Source organism: Mustela nivalis (assembly GCF_964662115.1).
Source record: "Mustela nivalis genome assembly, chromosome: 9".
NCBI lineage: Eukaryota > Metazoa > Chordata > Mammalia > Carnivora > Mustelidae > Mustela > Mustela nivalis.
This window is the reverse complement of record NC_139028.1, coordinates 108,560,028-108,583,338: the sequence shown is the minus strand read 5'-3', so window position 1 is coordinate 108,583,338 and position 23,311 is coordinate 108,560,028. Positions and strand designations below refer to the sequence as shown.

The 23,311-nt window shown below is 38.3% G+C and overlaps 2 protein-coding genes across 2 annotated transcripts in view; one reads left to right on the top strand and one right to left on the bottom strand.

Annotated features, from left to right (window-relative positions):
* FAM111A (FAM111 trypsin like peptidase A) overlaps positions 1 to 23,311 on the bottom strand; it is a 212,724-nt gene that overhangs the window by 66,841 nt on the left and 122,572 nt on the right. The gene's annotated exons all lie outside the window — the stretch shown is intronic.
* On the top strand, positions 17,186 to 18,171 carry LOC309840404 (olfactory receptor 5AN6-like; the record flags this gene model as incomplete). The annotated part of the gene is made up of 1 exon (XM_082682450.1): positions 17,186 to 18,171. Exon 1 carries the CDS (start codon positions 17,221 to 17,223, stop codon positions 18,169 to 18,171), a length of 951 nt encoding a protein of 316 aa, XP_082538576.1. The 5' UTR covers positions 17,186 to 17,220.

The window sequence follows — 23,311 nt, the reverse complement described above, 5'->3', positions numbered from 1 at the left end:
AAAAATAAAATAAAATGCATGCACACTTTGACCCACAAAATATAATATAATATATATGTTAATAAAAAATGAAATAAAATGGGAAAAATATAAAAATAAAAATAAAATATATAGAGAAAGTCTGATACAGTAAGAAAACCATTAACTAAATTAAAAATTTGAATAGTACATTATATAGCCTATTAAAACATGATTTATAAAGTTTTAAATACATACAAAAATAATGTCATGTTCTGGATGGCACTAGAGTGTAGTATGCTTAGCGAAATAAGTCAATCAGAGAAAGACAACTATCATATGATCTCCCTGATATGAGGACGTGGAGATACCATGTTGGAGGTTTGTGGGGTAGGAAAAGAAAAAATGAAAGAAGATGGGATTGGGAGGGAGACAAACCATAAAAGACCCAATCTCAAAAAACAGACTGAGGGTTGCTGGGGGCTGGGGGGACAGGAGAGGGTGGTGGGAATATGGACATTGGAGAGGGATGTGCTATGATGAGTGCTGTGAAATGTATAGACCTGGCGATTCACAGACCTGTACCCCTGGAGATAAAAATACATGATATGTTTACTTAAAAATTTAAAAATTAAAAATAAATAAATAAAAATAACATCATGTAACAAAAGCTGAATATCAGGGAATTGTATATATAACATGTACTTTTTTTGGTAAAAATATAAACAAAAATGGGGAAATTACAACAATGAAGATTGCTAACATTTATTGAGCACTCCCAAGCACTGTACAGATTTACTTCATTTAGGTTTACCACAATTCTTTCAGCTAGTTGTTCTTTTATCACCTCCATTCTGCTGATTAGCACAGTGAGATTAAGTTAAAGGGTCAAGGTCATAGAGTTTGTAAGAAAGTCAGAATTCAACCCAAGCAGGTCTGTCCAGAGCTTCAGTACATTATCACCAAAACCACAATGAATAATTGTTTTGATAAAGGCTTCAAATATTGGGTGAGCATACAATCTGGTTTGCCTGGAACAATCCTGATTTATGCATATTGTCCTGAAATGATTATCAATAATTCTTTTTTCATGACCAAGGTTGTTCAGTTTGGATAATAAGTGATGTGATCTCCCTGCATTAAGAGCCCCTTATAGAGCTCCTGATTCTGAAAGTCTAGAAAGAAAAATTAGAATTTGATTCACTTAGGTCATGAGGGGCACATGATAGCGCAGAGAAATGGACTCAGCTGGGAACATTTCTCTATGTGTTTCCTCCATCCCTCACTCTGGAGACTAATTAGATGCCAACAATGCCTTCTGTTAATTACCTCCTCTCTTGCCACACTAGACCCTAAGGAGACCTTTAAGAGAATCTTGAGTTGGAAGCACCTCTCTTGAAACAATGGCTAGTAGGACCTAGGGGAAGTAAACATACCCATCCTGAAATGCTCATCTTGTGATGTTTGTGTCCTTCAAATCCCTAGAGAACTCTGTGCACATCTGGGCATATAGGGTACAGTCAAGAAGACAGCACAGGTCCAGGCACACGTCCAGGACAAGGCAGCCATGGTAGCAGTGCCTCTCAGATTTCACCAAGATATACCCGTCAGAACATCTACAATACCTGGGTGGGTAAAATCAGAATGGGAAAATTTGGCTTGCTTGCTTCTTTATTTAAAAAAGGTTTTACTTATTTATTTGAGAGACAAAACATAAGAGGGGGAGGTGCAGAGGGAGCAGCATGCCCGATCCTGGGCTTGATCCCAGGACCCTGGGACCATGACCTGAGCTCATGGCAGATGCTTAACCAGCTGAGCCATCCAGGCACCCTTGGTTTGCTTTCTTCGTGCAACCCTGATTTCCTATGCATTCAATTCAGAGTCCTCATGCATCCAGGTTCAATTACTATTTTTACTTTTTTATTTTCTCATGATAACTATACTCCCTCTTCCCTAACCCTGTGGGAGTATTTGAATGTTAACAGTATCCAAGGTATTTTAACTGAAAGAAAAACATCTCCCATGGAATTTCGGTCATTGACAAATAGGTAGAATGAGGAGTGGAGAGTATGGAGGTTTTCTGATAGCTCAAGGAGCCCCAGATTTTCATTACCATATAATTCCGCTTTTTCCCTGTAAAAACTTTTTGGAAAACACCTTTAGGATATAATCATTATTACCATTTATTATTAATATAAAAACCCATTTTCAAGAGCTTACTGTGACCAGCACTCTATTACATACTTTACATACCATACTTAAATAGGTTTTCACAGAAACCTAATGAGATCATGGTCATTCCTCCCTTACAAATGAAGAAATGGAGACAAACAGTGGTGATGTGATTTGCTAACCATCATAAAGTTGGTAAACCGTGGAGCCAAGTATACTCTGCTTCTCAGTAATTAATTTAGTTTCCCATTTATATTCATTAGGAATAGTTGAAACTGTTTCTTAGCCTGAAATGCAGTAGCCAGAGGGAGTTGATACAATTTTATTCCAAAGCAATTTGATGGCATTATTTTGCATAAATATACAATTTATATAGCTTTTGGAAATATTAAAAATTGTCCTTGACTGCCATCTTTCCAGACCCATCTTTAAAGTGGATATTAAAATTAAAAAAATTTTTTAAATAAAGTGGATATTAATCTTTGTAATAGTTGATGCAAGAGGTCACTTACTTCAGCTACAGTTGATACTAGGCCAATGTGATCTTTTGACCCTACCTACTCTTATTTGTTTAAACTTTAAGAATCATCTTGAAGCTTTAAGCAACTTATAAACAATTAAGTAGTTCAATGTTAATAACTAGGAAAATAAAGATGAAAGACACAGAAACTTTTTTTTTTAAAGATTTTTTTTTTTATTATTTATTTGTCAGAGACAGAGGGAGAGAGAGCGAGCGAGCACAGGCAGACAGAGTGGCAGGCAGAAGCAGAGGGAGAAGCAGGCTCCCTGCCGAGTAAGGAGCCTGATGTGGGACTCGATCCCAGGACCCTGGGATCATGACCTGAGCTGAAGGCAGCTGCTTAACCAACTGAGCCACCCAGGCGTCCCGACACAGAAACTTTTAATATAAATTTGAAGAATAGTTAATTATAAAATGCCTAACCTCAGAGCCAGTCCTCCTGAGTGGGCTCCCAAGTCTGCCACTTTTTGGCATTGGGACCCTGGGCAAATCCTTTAACTTCATGTGTCTAATATTAAAATGGGATTTTTGTAAGGCTTACCTGGTTAATATATATATTAGAAGAAGGACTAGAATAGTAAGTGTGGTCAACAAGTATTATTTATTATTATATTTGATGAAAACAGATAAACAAAAGGGCAGACATTTATGATACTGTACCCTAAAAATTAACAGTTGATTTGTTTGTTTGATGTTCCAAATCTGTCAATATGCAAAATCTTTTTATGATGAAATTAGCATATTTCATTTCATAATGCTTAGGGGTTTAAGAATCAATATTTATTTCACATTTTATAGCTTTTTGTTTCCAATTAAATTCATTTAAGGGCTAGTTAGGATGTAAAGCATATGACCTACAAGTGAACAAACCCAAGCCCCATCCCTACCCCAAATCCTGAAATATGAAGAACTTAAGGAATCAATGAGCTAAATGTTCCTTAGCATTGCTCTGGTTCCCTAGCATGTCCTAAGTTTTAAGAGGTTTGGTCTTTAAATTTCTAAATATGAACTTCTTCCCACTTTTTTCTTCCTTCTTTTCTTCCTTCATTCCCTAATTGCAAGGAGCACATAAAGAGAAACAACTTTGCTAACTTAAGAAGTTTAAGAAGTTTACACCAGGCAGTAATTTCTATCCTGTTACTGTGAACATTACAAATCACCGTGACACAATTTGCTACATCAAAGACCTATGCTAAATCAGTCTCCTTTAAAGCAATACCCTCAGATTACAAGGGAAAGTTATCATCTCAGGATTTCTGGGTCCCCCGAAGTTGTAAGGATGGATACACAGTGATGCCCACAGAGATACTGGATATTTTCCCCATTTTAGCTCCAGGTATTGTCTTAGAGAAACTCAAACTCTCCTTCTCCTTCAATGATAGAAGATTGTTTTTTTAAATTTAAATTCAATTAGCCAATATATCATACATCATTATTTTCAAATGTACATTTCAATAATTCATCAATTGCTTATAACACCCAGGGTCCATCACAATATGTGCCCTCCTTAATGCCTAGTTATCCCATACACACATCCACTTTCCCTCCAGCAGAGAGGGAGACAAACCATAAGAGACTGTTTTGGTTTTGTTTTTTTATAAATAACAGGAATATCATTTCTCCCCAAAATGGGATGATAATATTTCAGTGAGTAAAAGAACCTCTTAAATTTCTCCTTTGGTCCCATGATTGTGATCATTTTCCAATATTAAAGAAAATCCTTCGTGGTTCTACCTTGTTGGAAGATTTATGCACTGATAGAAATAAATCATAATATCAATTGGAGGCATGATCTTAATCTCAAGGTCTGACAAATGCTGAAGCATTCCTTTAACAAACATGTGCCCCTCCTCTACAGTATGTGAGCCATTGGAGGTGTTTACAAAAAACGTAGGTGCTGAGTGTGGTCTTGCTTTCCTAAGATACAACTGCTTTCAACCATTCTGCTGGCTTTCAGAACAGCTGCCCATGCTCTAGCAACAAACTGTCACTTAATTCATTTAATCTTTAGAAAAGTGGTTTTCAAAGTATACTGTTGGGACCAGCCATGTGAACATCACCTGAAAGCTCATTCCAACAGCAAACTCTCAGATTCCATTCCTGACCTACTATCTAGGAAATTCTTGGAGATAGGGCCCAGTCATCTGTGCATTAGCAGATGCTCAGGGCAATTTTTATACCCATTGAAGGGAGACTGATGTTGAAATTACCTGTGGGGCTTTAGCAAATACGGATGCCTGGTTCCCAACACCAGCAATGCTGATTTAAAATCTGAGGTGCAGCCTGATCCATGAGGGTTTGAAAAGTTCACCAGATTATTCTAATGTACAGCCATGGTAGAGAAGCTCTGCTTTAGAGGGATAATTTTCAGGCTGGATGGGTGAGCTGCAGAAAGATCAGAGGGATAGCTGTGCAGGTGGTTCCTCCCCTGCCTTTGTATTACAAAGGCTAGGAAAGCAACACATAGAAGAACCCAGCTTGATGAATCTGGGTAACTTGTCCTGGTGCAAGACAATGGGCAAAATGCAGGGGGCTCCGGTCTCTAATTTGTCTGTGTTCCATTTTCTCCCTCTTCCCCAGATTGTAGAAATCAGTATTTCATTTGAGACTTCTCATGTATTACTTAGTGACACTCTGGGCATAGAGTTTAGTAAGTTGTAGAAATAAGATGTGGACTTTTAAAAAATTCCTTTTTATTTGTTTTTTCTACAGTCTTATTTACTGACGTATCTACATAAGGGTAAGATTTTAAGTAAAATGGTATTTATGATCACATTACTTTCTCCATATACCATTTTTGCTGTTTGCTTTTTGGCTCAAGTGCATCTTCTGGTAGACATTTATGAGACGAGCTAATATATATGGTGACCTCTGAGTTCTTTTATTTGTTATTTATTTGTTTTATTTAAATTCAAGTTAGTTAACACATAATGTATTATTAATTTTGGGGTAGAATTTAGGGATTCATCAGTTACATATAACACCAAGTGCTCATTATATCAAGTGCCCTCCTTAATGCCAGTCACCCAACTACCCCATCCCACCACCCAAGTACCCTCCAGCAACCCTGTTCATTCCCTGTAGATAAGAGCTTCTTATGATTTGTCTCCCTCTCTGTTTTTATCCTATTTTATTTTTCATTCCCTTCCCTTATGTTCATCTGTTTTGTTTCTTAAATTCCACATATGAGTGAAATCATATGATACTTGTCCTTCTCTGACAGACTTATTTCACTTAGTATAATACACCCTAGCTCCATCCACATCATTCCAAATGGCAAGATTTCATTCTGATGGTTGAGTAATATTTGTGTGTGTGTGTGTGTGTGTGTGTGTGTGTGTGTATCACATCTTCTTTATCCATTCATCTGTCCATGGTGGACATCTGGGCTCTTTCCATAGTTTTGGTATTGTGGACATTGCTACTACAAACATTAGGGTGCATGTGCCTTTTCAAATCACTATGTATGATTTGGGTAAATACATGGTAATGTATAGCTGGGTCATAGGGTAGTTCTATTTTTATTTTTTTGAGGAACCTCCATACTGTTTTCCACAGTGACTGCACTAGTTTGCATCCCATCGATAATGTAAGAGCGTTCCCCTCCCTGCATCCTCCCCAACATCTGTTGAATCCGGAGTTGCTAATTTTAGCCACTCTTACCAGTGTGAGCTGATACCTCATTGTTGTTTTGATTTGTATTTCCTGATGATGAGTGATGCTGAACATTTTTTCATGTTTCTGTTAGCCATTTCTATGTCTTCTTTGGAGAAATGTCTGTTCATAACTTCTGCCCATTTCTTGACTAGGTTTTTGTTTTGGAGGGTATTTATTTTATTTTATTTATTAAAAAGATCTATTTATTTATTTTAGAGAGAAGGTGAAGTTTAGTGGGGAAGGAAAGGGAGAGGGAAAGAATATCAAGCAGACTCCATGCTGAGCATGGAGCCCAGGGTGGGGCTCAATCCCACAACTGATGAGATCATGACCTGAGCAAAAACCAAGAGTCAGACACTCAACCAACTGAGACACGCAGGAGGTCCTTTATTTTACCTTTCTAAAAAGCTGTTCTTTCTGTCATTGTGTTTTCAGAGTATATTGTTACCCGCCCCCTTTTTTGTGCTGCCTCAAACCTGAACTTAATCTCTATAACAGTGATTTCGTTCATTAACTTGATTTTGAACATCATTTTTTAAAATTTTTTATTTTTTGTAAACATATATTTTTATCCCCAGGGTTACAGGCCTGTGAATCACCAGGTTTACACACTTCACAGCACTCACCAAATCACATACCCTCCCCAATGTCCATAATCCCACCCTCTTCTCCCAAACCCCCTCCCCCCAACAACCCTCAGTTTGTTTTGTGAGATTAAGAGTCACTTGTGGTTTGTCTCCCTCCCAATCCCATCTTGTTTCATTGATTCTTCTCCTACCCACTTAAGCCCCCATGTTGCATCACCACTTCCTCATATCAGGGAGATCATATGATAGTTGTCTTTCTCTGCTTGACTTATTTCGTTAAGCATGATACGCTCTAGTTCCATCCATGTTGTCGCAAATGGCAAGATTTCATTTCTTTTGATGGCTGCATAGTATTCCATTGTGTATATATACCACATCTTCTTGATCCATTCATCTGTTGATGGACATCTAGGTTCTTTCCATAGTTTGGCTATTGTGGACATTGCTGCTATAAACATTTGGGTGCATGTGCCCCTTCAGATCACTACGTTTGTATCTTTAGGGTAAATACCCAGTAGTGCAATTGCTGGGTCATAGGGCAGTTCTATTTTCAACATTTTGAGGAACCTCCATGCTGTTTTCCAGAGTGGCTGCACCAGCTTGCATTCCCACCAACAGTGTAGGAGGGTTCCCCTTTCTCTGCATCCTCGCCAGCATCTGTCATTTCCTGACTTGTTTATTTTAGCCATTCTGACTGGTGTGAGGTGATATCTCATTGTGGTTTTGATTTGTATTTCCCTGATGCCGAGTGATATGGAGCACTTTTCCATGTGTCTGGTGGCCATCTGGATGTCTTCTTTGCAGAAATGTCTGTTCATGTCCTCTGCCCATTTCTTGATTGGATCTTTGGGTGTTGAGTTTGCTAAGTTCTTTATAGATTCTGGACACTAGTCCTTTATCTGATATGTCGTTTGCAAATATCTTCTCCCATTCTATCAGTTGTCTTTTGATTTTGTTAACTGTTTCCTTTGCTGTGCAAAAGCTTTTGATCTTGATGAAATCCCAATAGTTCATTTTTGCCCTTGCTTCTCTTGCCTTTTGCGTTGTTCCTAGGAAGATGTTGCTGTGGCTGAGGTCGAAGAGGTTGCTGCCTGTGCTCTCCTCAAGGATTTTGATGGATTCCTTTCGCACATTGAGGTCCTTCATCCATTTTGAGTCTATTTTTGTGTGTGGTGTAAGGAAATGGTCCAATTTTATTCTTCTGCATGTGGCTCTCCAATTTTCCCAGCACCATTTATTGAAGAGGCTGTCTTTTTTCCATTGCACATTCTTTCCTGCTTTGTCGAAGATTAGTTGAATGTAGAGTTGAGGGTCTATTTCTAGGCTCTCTATTCTGTTCCATGGATCTATGTGTCTGTTTTTGTTCCAGTACCATGCTGTCTTGATGATGACAGCTTTGTAATAGAGCTTGAAGTCCAGAATTGTGATGCCACCAACGTTGGCTTTCTTTTTCAATATCCCTTTGGCTATTCGAGGTCTTTTCTGGTTCCATATAAATTTTAGAATTATTTGTTCCATTTCTTTGAAAAAGATGGATGGTACTTTGATAGGAATTGCATTAAATGTGTAGATTGCTTTAGGTAACATAGACATTTTCACAATATTTATTCTTCCAATCCAGGAGCATGGAACATTTTTCCATTTCTTTGTGTCTTCCTCAATTTCTTTCATGAGTACTTTATAGTTTTCTGACTATAGATTCTGTGTCTCTTTGGTTAGGTTTATTTCTAGGTATCTTATGGTTTTGGGTGCAATTGTAAATGGGATTGACTCCTTAATTTCTCTTTCTTCTGTCTTGCTGTTGGTGTAGAGAAATGCAACTGATTTCTGTGCATTGATTTTATATCCTGACACTTTACTGAATTCCTGTGCAAGTTCTAGCAGTTTTGGAGTGGAGTCTTTTGGGTTTTCTACATATAGTATCATATCATCTGCGAAGAGTGATAATTTGACTTCTTCTTTGCCGATTTGGATGCCTTTAATTTCCTTTTGTTGTCTGATTGCTGAGGCTAGGACCTCTAGTACTATGTTGAATAGCAGTGGTGATAATGGACATCCCTGCCGTGTAACTCACCTTAGCGAAAAAGCTTTCAGTTTTTCTCCATTGAGAATGATATTTGCGGTGGGTTTTTCATAGATGGCTTTGATGATATTGAGATATGTGCCCTCTATCCCTACACTTTGAAGAGTTTTGATCAGGAAGGGATGCTGTACTTTGTCAAATGCTTTTTCAGCATCTATTGAGAGTATCATATGGTTCTTGTTCTTTCTTTTATTGATGTTGTATCACATTGACTGATTTGCGGATGTTGAACCAACCTTGCAGCCCTGGAATATATCCCACTTGGTCGTGGTGAATAATCTTTTTAATGTACTGTTGAATCCTATTGGCTAGTATTTTGTTGAGTATTTTCGCATCTGTGTTCATCAAGGATATTGGTCTATAGCTCTCTTTTTTGCTGGGATCCTTGTCTGGTTTTGGGATCAAGGTGATGCTGGCCTCATAAAATGAGTTTGGAAGTTTTCCTTCCATTTCTATTTTTTGGAACAGTTTCAGGAGAATAGGAATTAGTTCTTCTTTAAATGTTTGGTAGAATTCCCCTGGGAAGCCATCTGTCCCTGGGCTTTTGTTCGTTTGGAGATTTTTAATGACTGTTTCAATCTCCTTACTGGTTATGGGTCTGTTCAGGCTTTCTATTTCTTCCTGGTTCAGTTGTGGTAGTTTATATGTTTCTAGGAATGCATCCATTTCTTCCAGATTGTCAAATTTATTGGCGTAAAGTTGCTCATAGTATGTTCTTATAATAGTTTGTATTTCTTTGGTGTTAGTTGTGATCTCTCCTCTTTCATTCATGATTTTATTTATTTGGGTCCTTTCTCTTTTCTTTTTGATAAGTCGGGCCAGGGGTTTATCAATTTTATTAATTCTTTCAAAGAACCAGCTCCTAGTTTCGTTGATTTGTTCTATTGTTTTTTTGGTTTCTATTTCATTGATTTCTGCTCTGATCTTTATGATTTCTCTTCTCCTGCTGGGCATAGGGTTTCTTTCTTGTTCTTTCTCCAGTTCCTTTAGGTGTAGAGTTAAGTAGTGTACCTGAGACCTTTCTTGTTTCTTGAGAAAGGCTTGAACCGCTATATATTTTCCTCTCAGGACTGCCTTTGTTGTGTCCCACAGATTTTGAACCATTGTATTTTCATTATCATTTGTTTCCATGATTTTTTTCAATTCTTCTTTAATTTCCCGGTTGACCCATTCATTCTTTAGAAGGATGCTGTTTAGTCTCCATGTATTCGGGTTCTTTCCAAACTTCCTTTTGTGGTTGAGTTCTAGCTTTAGAGCATTGTGGTCTGAAAATATGCAGGGAATGATCCCAATCTTTTGATACCGGTTGAGTCCTGATTTAGGACTGAGGATGTGGTCTATTCTGGAGAATGTTCCATGTGCACTAGAGAAGAATGTGTATTCTGTTGCTTTGGGATGAAATGTTCTGAATATATCTGTGATGTCCATCGGGTCCAGTGTGTCGTTTAAGGACTTTATTTCCTTGCTGATCTTTTGCTTGGATGATCTGTCCATTTCAGTGAGGGGAGTGTTAAAGTCCCCTACTATTATTTTATTATTGTTGATGTGTTTCTTTGATTTTGTTATTAGTTGGTTTATATAGTTGGCTGCTCCCATGTTGGGGGCATAGATATTTAAAATTGTTAAATCTTCTTGTTGGAGTATGATATAGTGTCCTTCCTCATCTCTTATTATAGTCTTTGGCTTAAGATATAATTGATCTGTATAAGGATTGCCACTCCTGCTTCCTTCTGATGTCCATTAGCATGGTAAATTCTTTTCCACCCCCTCACTTTAAATCTGGAGGTGTCTTCAGGCTTAAAATGAGTTTCTTGGAGGCAACATATAGATGGGTTTTGTGTTTTTATCCATTCTGATACCCTGTGTCTTTTGACAGGGGCATTTAGCCCATTAACATTCAGGGTAACTATTGAGAGATATGAATTTAGTGCCATTGTATTGCCTATAAGGTGACTGTTACTGTATATGGTCTCTGTTCCTTTCTGGTCTACTACTTGTAGGCTCTCTCTTTGCTTAGAGGACCCCTTTCAATATTTCCTGTAGAGCTGGTTTGGTGTTTGCAAATTCTTTCAGTTTTTATTTGTCCTGGAAGCTTTTAATCTCTCCTTCTATTTTCAATGATAGCCTAGCTGGATATAGTATTTTTGGATGCATGTTTTTCTCATTTAGTGCTCTGAAAATATCATGCCAGCTCTTTCTGGCCTGCCAGGTCTCTGTGGATAAGTCAGCTGCCAATCTAATATTTTTACCATTGTATGTTACAGACTTCTTTTCCCGGGCTGCTTTCAGGATTTTCTCTTTGTCACTGAGACTTGTAAATTTTACTATTAGGTGACGGGGTGTGGGCCTATTCTTATTGATTTTGAGGGGCGTTCTCTGAACCTCCTGAATTTTGATGCTCGTTCCCTTTGCCATATTGGGGAAATTCTCCCCAATAATTCTCTCCAGTATACCTTCTGCTCCCCTCTCTCTTTCTTCTTCTTCTGGAATCCCAATTATTCTAATGTTGTTTCGTCTTATGGTGTCACTTATCTCTCGAATTCTCCCCCGTGCTCCAGTAGCTGTTTGCCCCTCTTTTGCTCAGCTTCTTTATTCTCTGTCATTTGGTCTTCTATATCACTAATTCTTTCTTCTGCCTCATTTATCCTAGCAGTGAGAGCCTCCATTTTTGATTGCACCTCATTAATAGCTTTTTTGATTTCAACTTGGTTAGATTTTAGTTCTTTTATTTCTCCATAAAGGGCTTTTATATCTCTGGAGAGGGTTTCTCTAATATCTTCCATGCCTTTTTCGAGCCTGGCTAGAACCTTGAGAATTGTCATTCTGAACTCTAGATCTGACATATTACCAATGTCTGTATTGATTAGGTCCCTAGCCTTCGGTACTGCCTCTTGTTCTTTTTGTGTGTGTGTGTTGAATTTTTCCGTCTTGTCATTTTGTCCAGATAAGAGTATATGAAGGGGCAAGTAAAATACTAAAAGGGTGGCAACAACCCCAGGAAAATATGCTTTAACCAAATTAGAAGAGATCCTAAATCGTGAGGGGGGAGAAAGGGGATAAAAAGAGGTTCAAAAAGGAAGAAAGAAAAAAAAAAGAAAAATGAAAAAAAAAAGAGAAAAGAAAGGAATTAAAAAAAAAAGAAAACAGCTAAGAAAAATATAAAAAAATATATATATTAGATAAACTAGTAAAAAATCGTTAAAAAAGAAAAAGGTAACAGTAAAAAAAAAAAATTTTTACCCAAAGGCGAGAAAAAAAAAAAAAACAAAAACAGAAAAAGAAAAAAATTAAATTAACTGCAAGACTAAAAAAAATCACAGGGAAAAAGCCATGAGTTCCGTGCTTGGCTTTCTCCTCCTCTGGAATTCTGCTGCTCTCCTTGGTATTGAAACCGCACTCCTTGGTAGGTGAACTTGGTCTTCTTGTTGATCTTCTGGGGGAGGGGCCTGGTGTAGTGATTCTCAAGTGTCTTTGCCCCAGGCGGAATTACACTGCCCTTACCTGGGGCCGGGGTGAATAATCCGCTCGGGTTTGCTTTCAGGAGCTTTTGTTCCCTGAGTGCTTTCTGTAGAGTGCTGGTGGACAGGAATACAAATGGCGGCCTCCTGGTCTCCCGCCGGGAAGAGCCAAGAGCCCAGGGCCCCACTCCTCAGTGCGCCCTCAGAGAACAGCGCCAGTTACTCCCGTCTGCCTGACCTCTGGCCGCCCTCCGAGCTCACTGAGCCTGCGACCAGTTCAAGGTCACCCCGAGTTGCGAGCTTACTGTGGGCTCTGTCTCTGTAGCCGGCTTTCCCGTTCCAATACCCGCAAGCTCTGCAACACTCAGACACCCCCGATCCTTCTGTGACCCTGCGGGACCTGAGGCCACGCTGACCCCGTGTGGGCTTCGCCCGGACAGCCTCTGGAGCGATGTCCCTCAGCGGAACAGACTTTTAAAAGTCCTGATTTTGTGTGCGGTTGCTCCGATGCTTGCCAGGAGCCAGCCCCTCCCCCCGGGTCTATCTTCCCGTCGCTTTGGATTCACTTCTCCGCCGGTCCTACCTTTCAGAAAGTGGTTGTTTTTCTGTTTCCAGAATTGCTGTTCTTCTTCTCTTCGATCTGCCGATGGATTTTCAGGTGTTTGCAATCTTTAGATAGGCTATCTAGCTGATCTCCGGCTAGCTGAAGTAGTCTCAGCCTGCTACTTCTCCGCCATCTTGACTCCTCCCCTTGAACATCATTTTTATATGTTGGTTTTGCTAATTGCTCATTCATTGCAATGAGATATCTATACAGTCCTTTTTTGTTTTTTACATAGGCATTTAGATCATGTGGGAATAATGATTAATTCTCATATTGCTATTTAGTTTCTTTTTGGATTTTTTATAAAAGCAACCAGATCCCATGGAGGTAATAAAAATATAATTTCTATCTTCTCCTCAAAGTTGAAATTCTCATAGCTGTTGCTGGCAGTGAAAAGGGCACATTCAGGTGAATTGTATGGTATATGAATTATAGCTCAATAAATCTTTTTAAAAAATTACGTACTGGGAAAGCAATTTGACAATTTCTTTAAAGTTAAATAAACACTTACCATATAATCCAGCAGGTCAGCTGCAAAGTACTTACTCCCCAAATGAAAACATTTGTCTATACCACTATTTGCACATAAAAAATTCATAAAAGATTTATTTATAATAGCTAGAATTTAGAAGCAATTCAAATATCCATCAGCAGGTGAATGGATGAACACATTGTTGTATATATGTATGATAAAATATTATTCAGACACTAAAAGGAACAAATTATTGATGAACACAACTAGATGAATATTCAAAAATACTATATTAAATGAAAGGAACTGGACATAAAAGAATAAATACAATTTGTTTCCATTTATTTTGAAAATCTAGTGAATATCCCCTAACATAGAGTGACAGAATATGCTGAGTGAAATAAGTCAAGCAGAGAGAGTCAATTATCATATGGTTTCACTTATTTGTGGAGCATAACAAATAGCATGGTGGACTTGGGGAGTTAGAAGGGGGTTGGGGTAAATTGGAAGGGGAGGTGAATCATGAGAGACTATGGACTCTGAAAAACAATCTGAGGGATTTTAAATGGTGGGGGGGTGGGAGGTTGGAGGAACCAGGTGGTGGGTATTAGAGAGGGCATAGATTGCATGGAGTACTGGGTGTGGTACAAAAACAATGAATACTGTTATGCTGAAAATAAATAAAAAATAAATAAAAAAAAAGAAAGCAGATTGGTGGTTGCCTAAGGGGGTAGGAGAGAGGACTTATTTTAAAAAGGCATAAGGGAGTATTTTGGAGGGAAGAAAATGTCCTACATCTTGATTATGGTGGTGTGCTAATGGGTGAGCAAATTTGTCAACTGCATAAAATTGATATACTTTATTGTTTGTGAATTATACCTCACTAAAGTTGACTTTTTAAAATTTCATTGTTTTTCTGCCCTTGTTTCACTAGCTAGAATCTTTAAAGCAAAGATTTATAAAATATGTGATGGTGAGCTTTATGTCCTTGTTTTGAACTCTATGATAATTCTTTCATTATTTCACCATTACAATATAATTTGCAGAGGTTGGTTGTAAGATATCCTCAGCAAGGTTAAAATAGTTCCCTTATTTGCTAAATTTTTAAAATCATGAATAAATTTTTTTAGTTAAATCTATTAGGATGATTATATTATTTTCTTCTTTAATCTCTTAATGTGGTGAATTACAATAAGTGATTTTCTAATATTAAGGCAACCATGCCTTTCTGAAATAAACACAACTCCTTCATGCTTTATTATTTTTATATGCTGTTAGATTCAGTTTGTCAACACTTTGCTCAAGATGTTTCTAATCTGTGCACACAAGTCAATAGGGCTATACTGTTTCATTTTTATTCCGTTCTTGTCAGGTTTGGGCACAAAGTTATGATAGTCCCACAAAAATGAATTGGAGATTGGTTTAAATTTCTATACTTTGGAAAGTTTTGTGTATAATTGGAATTACTGTTTTCTTTCATTATTATTTTTAATTTTATTTACTTATTTGACAGAGAGAGAAAGAGCACAAGTAGGGGGAGCTGCAAGCAGAAGGAGAGGGAGAAGCAGCCTCCCTGCGAGCAAGGAGCCCAATTTGGGCTTGATCCCAGGTTCCTGGGATCATGACCTGAGCTGAAGGCAGATGCTTAACTGACTGCACCACCCAGGGACCCCGTGTTTTCCTTTATTCCTGGTACAACTTGCTGATTGAACCATTTGGGCCTGGGGTTTTCTTCATGGAAAGATTTTCAGTATTGATTCAAATTTTTAGTGTTTATAGAATATTCAGATTTCTGATTCCTTTTTGAGTCACTTTTGGCAAGTTACATTCTCCTAGAAATTTGAGCATTTTAAGTTTTAAAACTTATTGACATGAAATTGTTTAGCATATCCATTGTAACAATTTCAGGAGCTAGTTATATCTCCCTTTCCATTGCTAAATTTTTTTTTGCTATTAAAATATTTATTTATTTATTTATTTTTTAAATTGACATATAATGTATTATTAGCCCCAGGGGTACAGGTCTGTGAATCGCCAGGTTTACACACTTCAGAGCATTCACCATAGCACATACCCTCCCCAATGTCCATAACTCCACCACTCTCTCCCTACACCCCTCCCCCGGCAACCTTCAGTTTGTTTTATGAGATTAAGACTCTCTTATGGTTTGTCTCCCTCCTGATCCCATCTTGTCTCATTTATTCTTTTCCTACCCCCCAAACCCCCCACGTTGAACCTCCTCTTCCTCATATCAGGGAGATCATATGATAGTTGTCTTTCTCCGATTGACTTATTTCGCTAAGCATAATTTCCTCTAGTTCCATCTACATCATCGCAAATGGCAAGATTTCATTTTCTTTTGATGGCTGCATAGTATTCCATTGTGTATATATACACCTCCTTTTTTCTCCTTTTTTAGATTTCACGTTTTTATTTAAATTCTAGTTAGTTAACATATATGGCAAAATTGGTTTCAGGTGTATAATTTAATGATTCATCACTTACTTATAATTCCCAGTGCTCATCACAGCACGTGCCTTCCTTAATACCCACCACCCAGTTAGCCCATCCCCCGCCCACCTCCTCTCCATCAACCAGCAGTTTGTTCTCTATTGTTAGGTGTTTCTTATGGTTTGCTTCCCTCTTTTTTCTTTTTTCCTTTCCCCTATGTTCATCTGCTCAATTTCTTAAATTCCACATATGAGTGAAATCCTATATATACCCATTATATCTCAATTAAAAAATCCACAAGATTTGGTGAATAATATTTTTCATTATACTTACGTTACAAATGTTTTCTAATTTCTATTCTAATGTATTTTTTGACTTCTGAATAGTTTAGAAATATGTGGTTACTTTCCAAATATGATGGTTCTTCAATTACCAATTTATTACTGATTTCTAACTTAATCCCACTGTAGTCTGAGAATGTTATATGTATTACCAATCCTTTATTTTTTTAATTTATTTTAATTTTATCAGTGTTCTAAGATTTATTGTTTATGTACCAAACTTAGTGCTCCATGCAATACATGCCCTCCTTAACACCCACCACCAGGCTGACCTTTTAAAAGTTTTTCATGAGCCAAACTAGTGCTTCAAAACTATATTCCATAGATATTAGCTAATGATACAACTTCACTCAATACTTAATATTTGCACGAGTGACACTGTACATAACTGAACTGATTTCACTTCGACTGAACCATATGAGGTAGGTTCTATTATCTTTGTCTTGTCAATTAAGTAAGTTAGGTAGAAAGATAATAGACAACATATTCAGAGTCCTAAAACTCCCAGATAACTGAACCACATTCCAAAGATAGCTATGTGACATCTAAGGCCATGCTTTTAGTCACTAAGCTATACATAGGAGTTATAATCCCTCTAATCATATCCTGAAACTTCTAAAGTATCTTTAAGAAGAGCTTTCCAAATGTTATTACACTTTCTTTTGTCCTTGTAAGAGCCTGGTGAGCCAACAGTGAAAAGCACAATTATCTTCTTTTACATGTGGGAATATTGATGCAGGGGACCATTGTAACTATTTAGGGGCAACATTAAGTGGAGTTATTTCTTCTAAAATGGCTCCATATTTCTCTTGGTTTTGTTTTTAGTGTGAGTAGAAGGTGATAATAGAAATTGGGATAACAGCTAACTTAAAGATTTATTCTCTTCTTTGTCTACAGATCCTAGGATTACTAATGCAATGGCTGGGGGAAGGAACAATACAGCAGTTATGACATTCATTCTCTTGGGATTCTCTGAATTTCCAAAGCTCACCATTGTCCTTTTTTCAGTGTTCCTAGGGACCTACCTCATGACAGTGTGCTGGAACCTGGGCCTCATCACACTCATCAGGGTGGACTCCCATCTGCACACACCTATGTACGTTTTCCTCAGTAACCTGTCCTTGCTGGACATCTGCTATGTCTCCACTATAGCACCCAAGATGCTCTCGGATTTCTTCAAGAAGCAGAAATCCATCTCCTTTGTGGGGTGCACTATGCAGTACTTCTTCTTCTCTAGCCTGGGTCTGACTGAATGCTGTCTCTTGGCAGCCATGGCTTATGACCGATATGCTGCCATTTGTGATCCTCTGCTTTACACCGCCATCATGTCGCCCACCCTCTGTGTCCAGATGGTGGCAGGATCTTGTGTAACTGGATTCTTTGGCTCATTTATCCAACTGTGTGCCTTACTTCAGCTCCATTTCTGTGGGCCAAATGTCATCAATCATTTCTTCTGTGACCTTCCCCAACTGCTAAACCTATCGTGCTCTGATACCTTTTTCTTTAAAATCATGACTTCTGTGCTCACAGTAATCTTTGGACTCACATCTGTCTCAGTTATCATGATATCATATGGTTATATTGTTGCCACCATTCTGAAGATCACATCAGCTGAAGGCAGGTCCAAGGCCTTCAACACCTGTGCTTCTCACCTGACAGCAGTGACTCTATTCTTTGGCTCAGGTATCTTTGTTTATTTGTATCCTAACTCTGGTGATTCCCTGAGTCAAAACAAGTTGGCATCAGTTTTATACACTGTTATAATCCCCATGCTAAATCCATTGATCTACAGCTTGAGGAACAAGGAAATCAAAGATGCCCTAAACAGATGGAAGAAGAGAATCTTTTTCTGTTGTTACCAATTATGAAATTTATTTGACATACAATACAGAAAAAGTGGTGACTAAATGTTGACCCACAACTCTCCTAAGTGGGGGATGAATTATAGTTGCTTTACTCTCCAAATATAAAACCATGACTAGCACAAGGACAGGAAAATGCATGAGAAGTAACTGGAACCTCAGCATCTCCATCCTTCATCAGCTATGACCTAATACATGAATAGGCCAAACAATCCACAACTATTTTTGTAGTTAGTTGTGGTGGTGTGACCCTTCACCTTCAATATTCCAGCCCTACTTAATGCGTACTACCTCAAGGATCAGAAATGCCAGTACTGGTCAAGGCTGCTGGGAGACCAGGACATGTCTTTATAGCATCTCGGTGGTTTTTTTTTTTTTTTTAAAGATTTTATTTATTTATTTATTTATTTGACAGAGAGGGAGATCAAAAGTAGGCAGAGAGGAGGAAGGCAGAGAGAGTGGGGGAAGCAGGCCCCCTGCTGAGCAGAGAGCCCAATGCAGGTCTCCGTCCCAGGACCCTGAGATCATGACCTGAGGCAAAGGCAGAGGCTTAACCCACTGAGCCACCCAGATGCCCCTATAGCATCTCATTTTAGTTAGGGCAGGGATTATTATTAGTATTGATAGATCTCTGTAGAAAGACTTTCCTATCTAACTAGGTTAGTTCTCATATTAAACTTATTTTTTTACTTCAGGAAATTATGAATGTATTTCTTCATTTGTGCATTTGTCCAAAGCAAGAGTAACTACACCTGATCAAAGATTTGTTAACTTCAAACAAAAAGAAATTTGTTGTAATAGGAACGCTGAACATGTATGTCTGACATAGGTAAGGTTTAGTTGACTAGTTGGCTCATTAGAAATTCCTAGAAAATTCCTTGTCTGTTATCTCTGTAGTCATCTATCTTCACTGTGTAACCAGAAAAGGGAACCAGAAATTGGCACTCTGCTGAAAAGTGATCTAATACCTGATTTTGGCACCAACAAGAATGTCTTTATGTTACTATTTTCATTTTTTAAAATAGGACCAGTCCCCATCAGGAAGTTGTTTTTTCCAATAATTAACAAATGGGAAGTCGTTGGTGAAATTAGATAAAAGAAGCTGAACTTCTGGTGCATAAGGAAGTCTACATTTGGCTGTTCACCTCATATCATTGGTTGGAATTGATACAAAGCAGAGAGGTCCTGGAGAGCAGAGGCTGGGTCAGAAAGCACACTCCTGTTGTTTATCCTCAGATTCTGATTCCCATAATCTTAGGCCATCACCAGGAGCAATGCCTCAATATATAAAATTCAGAATCTCAGTTATGAAAAATATAATCTTCAGAAAAGAGTGATATGGGTCTTCACTCCAAAGGGCCTGTTTCTAAGAAGACCAACCTTTTTATTCTTATCCTTAAATCACCTGTAACATATGCATGTATGGGACATGTATCCTTGTGTAGGAGGAACAGAGGTCCAGAGAATTAATTAGTCATACAGAGGCTCAGTGGTTAGACAGAGTTCTGGACAGCACTGTGTGTTTCTTTTTCTGTACCTAATGTGATTAACATTTTTCTCTTGATATTTTTAAAGAAATGAGTATACTTTATGTGATGTTGTGCTAGGGGAAAATATCTGCATCTATTAATTCTATTATGCCATATCTCCTGGGTTTCTGGGCTGCTTCAGGAATTTAGCACTATGACTGAGAATGGATGTACTCTGAGATAATGAGTGGTAAATCCTGTGTCCTAAGAAATTACATTTTCTTTGCTGTGTTAGCAGAAAAAGAGGAGGTTTGGGTTTTTTTTTTAATTTTAATATTGTATTACATTTTCCTTAGGTAATGCAGTATACCATGCACACAGATTTCAGAGGAGACACTCTTGTATTTTTCTGCCTGTTTTTTAAAATTTTTTTTAAATTTCTTTTCAACATAACACTATTCATTGTTTTTGCACCACACCCAGTGCTCCATGCAATACGTGCCCTCCCCAATACCCACCACCAAGTTCCCCCAACCTCCCACCCCCTGCCCCTTCAGAACCCCCAGGTTGTTTTTCAGTGTCTATAGTCTCTCATGGTTCACCTCCCCTTCCAATTTCCCTCAACTCCCTTCTCCTCTCCATCTCCCCATGTCCTCCATGTTATTTGTTATACTTCACAAATAAGTAAAACTATATGATAATTGACCTCTCTGCTTGACTTATTTCACTCAGCATAATCTCTTTCAGTCCTCTCCATGTTGCTACAAAAGGTGGGTATTCGTCCTTTCTGATGGAGGCATAATACTCCATAGTGTATATGGACCACATCTTCCTTATCCATTCGTCTGTTGAAGAGCATCTTGGTTCTTTCCACAGATTGGCGACCGTAGCCATTGCTGCTCTAAACATTGGGGTACAGATGGCCCTTCTTTTCATGACATCTGTATCTTTGGGGTAAATACCCAGGAGTGCAATTGCAGGGTCATAGAGAAGCTTATTTTTAATTTCTTGAGGAATCTCCACACTGTTCTCCAAAGTGGCTGCACCAACTTGCATTCCCACCAACAGTGGAAGAGGATTCCCCTTTCTCCACATCCCCTCCAACACACGTTGTTTCCTGTCTTGCTAATTTTGGCCATTCTAACGGGTGTAAGGTGGTAACTCAATGTGGTTTTAATTTGAATCTCCCTGATGGCTAGTGATGATGAACATTTTTTCATGTGTCTGATAGTCATTTGTATGTCTTCATTGGAGAAGTGTCTGTTCATATTTTCTGCCCATTTTTTTTATATAATTTTTTATTTTTTATAAACATATATTTTTATCCCCAGGGGTACAGGTCTGTGAATCACCAGGTTTACACACTTCACAGCACTCACCAAAGCACATACCCTCCCCAATGTCCATAATCCCACCCCCTTTTCCCAAACCCCCTCCCCCCAGCAACCCTCAGTTTGTTTTGTGAGATTAAGAGTCACTTATGGTTTGTCTCCCTCCCAATCCCATCTTGTTTCATTGATTCTTCTCCTACCCACTTAAGCCCCCATGTTGCATCACCACTTCCTCATATCAGGGAGATCATATGATAGTTGTCTTTCTCTGCTTGACTTATTTCGCTAAGCATGATATGCTCTAGTTCCATCCATGTTGTTGCAAATGGCAAGATTTCATTTCTTTTGGGGCGCCTGGGTGGCTCAGTGGGTTAAGCTGCTGCCTTCGGCTCAGGTCATGATCTCGGGGTCCTGGGATCGAGTCCCACATCGGGCTCTCTGCTCAGCGGAGAGCCTGCTTCCCTTCCTCTCTCTGTGATCTCTTCCCTTCCTCTCTCCTACTGTGATCTCTCTCTGTCAAGTAAATAAATAAAATCTTAAAAAAAAAAAAAGATTTCATTTCTTTTGATGGCTGCATAGTATTCCATTGTGTATATATACCACATCTTCTTGATCCATTCATCTGTTGATGAACATCTAGGTTCTTTCCATAGTTTGGCTATTGTGGACATTGCTGCTATAAACATTCGGGTGCACGTGCCCCTTTGGATCACTACGTTTGTATCTTTAGGGTAAATACATGCTTCTGCCCATTTTTTGATATGATTATCAGTTTTGTGTGTGTTGAGTTTGAGAAGTTCTTTATAGATCCTGGATATCAACCTTTTGTCTGTACTGTCATTTGCAAATATTTTCTCCCATTCCGTGAGTTGCCTGAAAAAGAGGAGGTTTGATAGCTTCTAGGACTCTGGGTGTAGGCTAAATGCTCCTAATTCAGCACAGATTGCGGATTGTTTTGTTCATTACTATGCATCTTTTTATTTCATAACTCAAAATTGCAAAATAATATTCATTTTATACACATACCTGTGTCCTATTTTTCATAAGTACTCTACTAATTTATTTTTGGTGAATGAAAGTAGTTTTCTGAAAGTGAACATAAAAGTGGGCTTTGGAAGGTTACCTGGGCAGCTCAGTCAGTTAATCATGTGTTTCATGATTTCAGCTCAGGTCATGATCTTAAGGTTTTGTGATCAAGCTCCATGTTGGGCTCTGTGCTCAGTAGGGAGCCTGCCTGAGATTCTGTCTCTACTTTTCCCTCTACCCCTCTCCTTTCTCTCTTTCTCTCTCTCTCAAATAATAAATAAAATCTTTTTAAAAACATGGGGGGCTTGGGGATAGGAAAAGAAAAAATGAAAGAAGATGGGATCGGGAGGGAGACAAACCATAAAAGGCCCAATCTCAAAAAACAGACTGAGGGTTGCTGGGGGGAGGGGGGGTTGGGAGAGGGTGATGGGATATGGACATTGGGGAGTGTATGTGCTATGGTGAGTGCTATGAAATGTGTAAACCTGGTGATTCACAGACCTGTACCCCTGGGCATAAAAATACATTGCATGTTTATAAAACAATTTAAAAGTTAATTAAAAATTTTTTAAGTGGAATTTGCCCATTTTTTGATTGGGTTATTAGTTTTTTGAGTGTTGAGTTTGAGAAGTTCTTTATAGATCTTGGTATCAGCCATTTATCTGTAATATCATTTGCAAATATCTTCTCCCATTCCATGGGTTGCCTCTTAGTTTCGTTGACTGTTTCCTTTGCTGTGCAGTAGATTTTATCTTGATGAATTCCCCAAAGTTCATTTTTACTTTTGTTTCTCTTGCCTTTGGAGACATGTCTTGAAAGAATTTGCTGTGGCCAGTGTCGAGGTTATTGCCTATGTTCTCCTCTAGGATTTTAATGGATTCCTGTCTCACATTGAGGTCTTTCATCCATTTGGAGTTTATCTTTGTGTAAGGTGTAAGAGAATGGTCCAGTTTCATTCTTCTATATGTAGCTGTCCTTTTTTCCCAGCACCACTTATTGAAAAGACTGTCTTTTTTTCCATTGGATATTTTTTCCTGATTAGTTTACCATAAAGTTGAGGGCCTATTTCTGGAGTCTCTATTCTGTTCCATTGGTCTACAGACACTTCTCCAAAAAGACATACAAATGGCTAACAGACACATGAAAAAAAAATTTCAACATCACCAGCTATCAGGGAAATACAAATCAAAATAACAATGATATATCACCTTACAGCAGTTAGAATGCCAAAAATTAACAAAAATAGAGCTTCCCTATGACCCTGCAATTGCACTCCTGGGTATTTACCCCAAAGATACAGATGTAGTGAAAAGAAGGGCC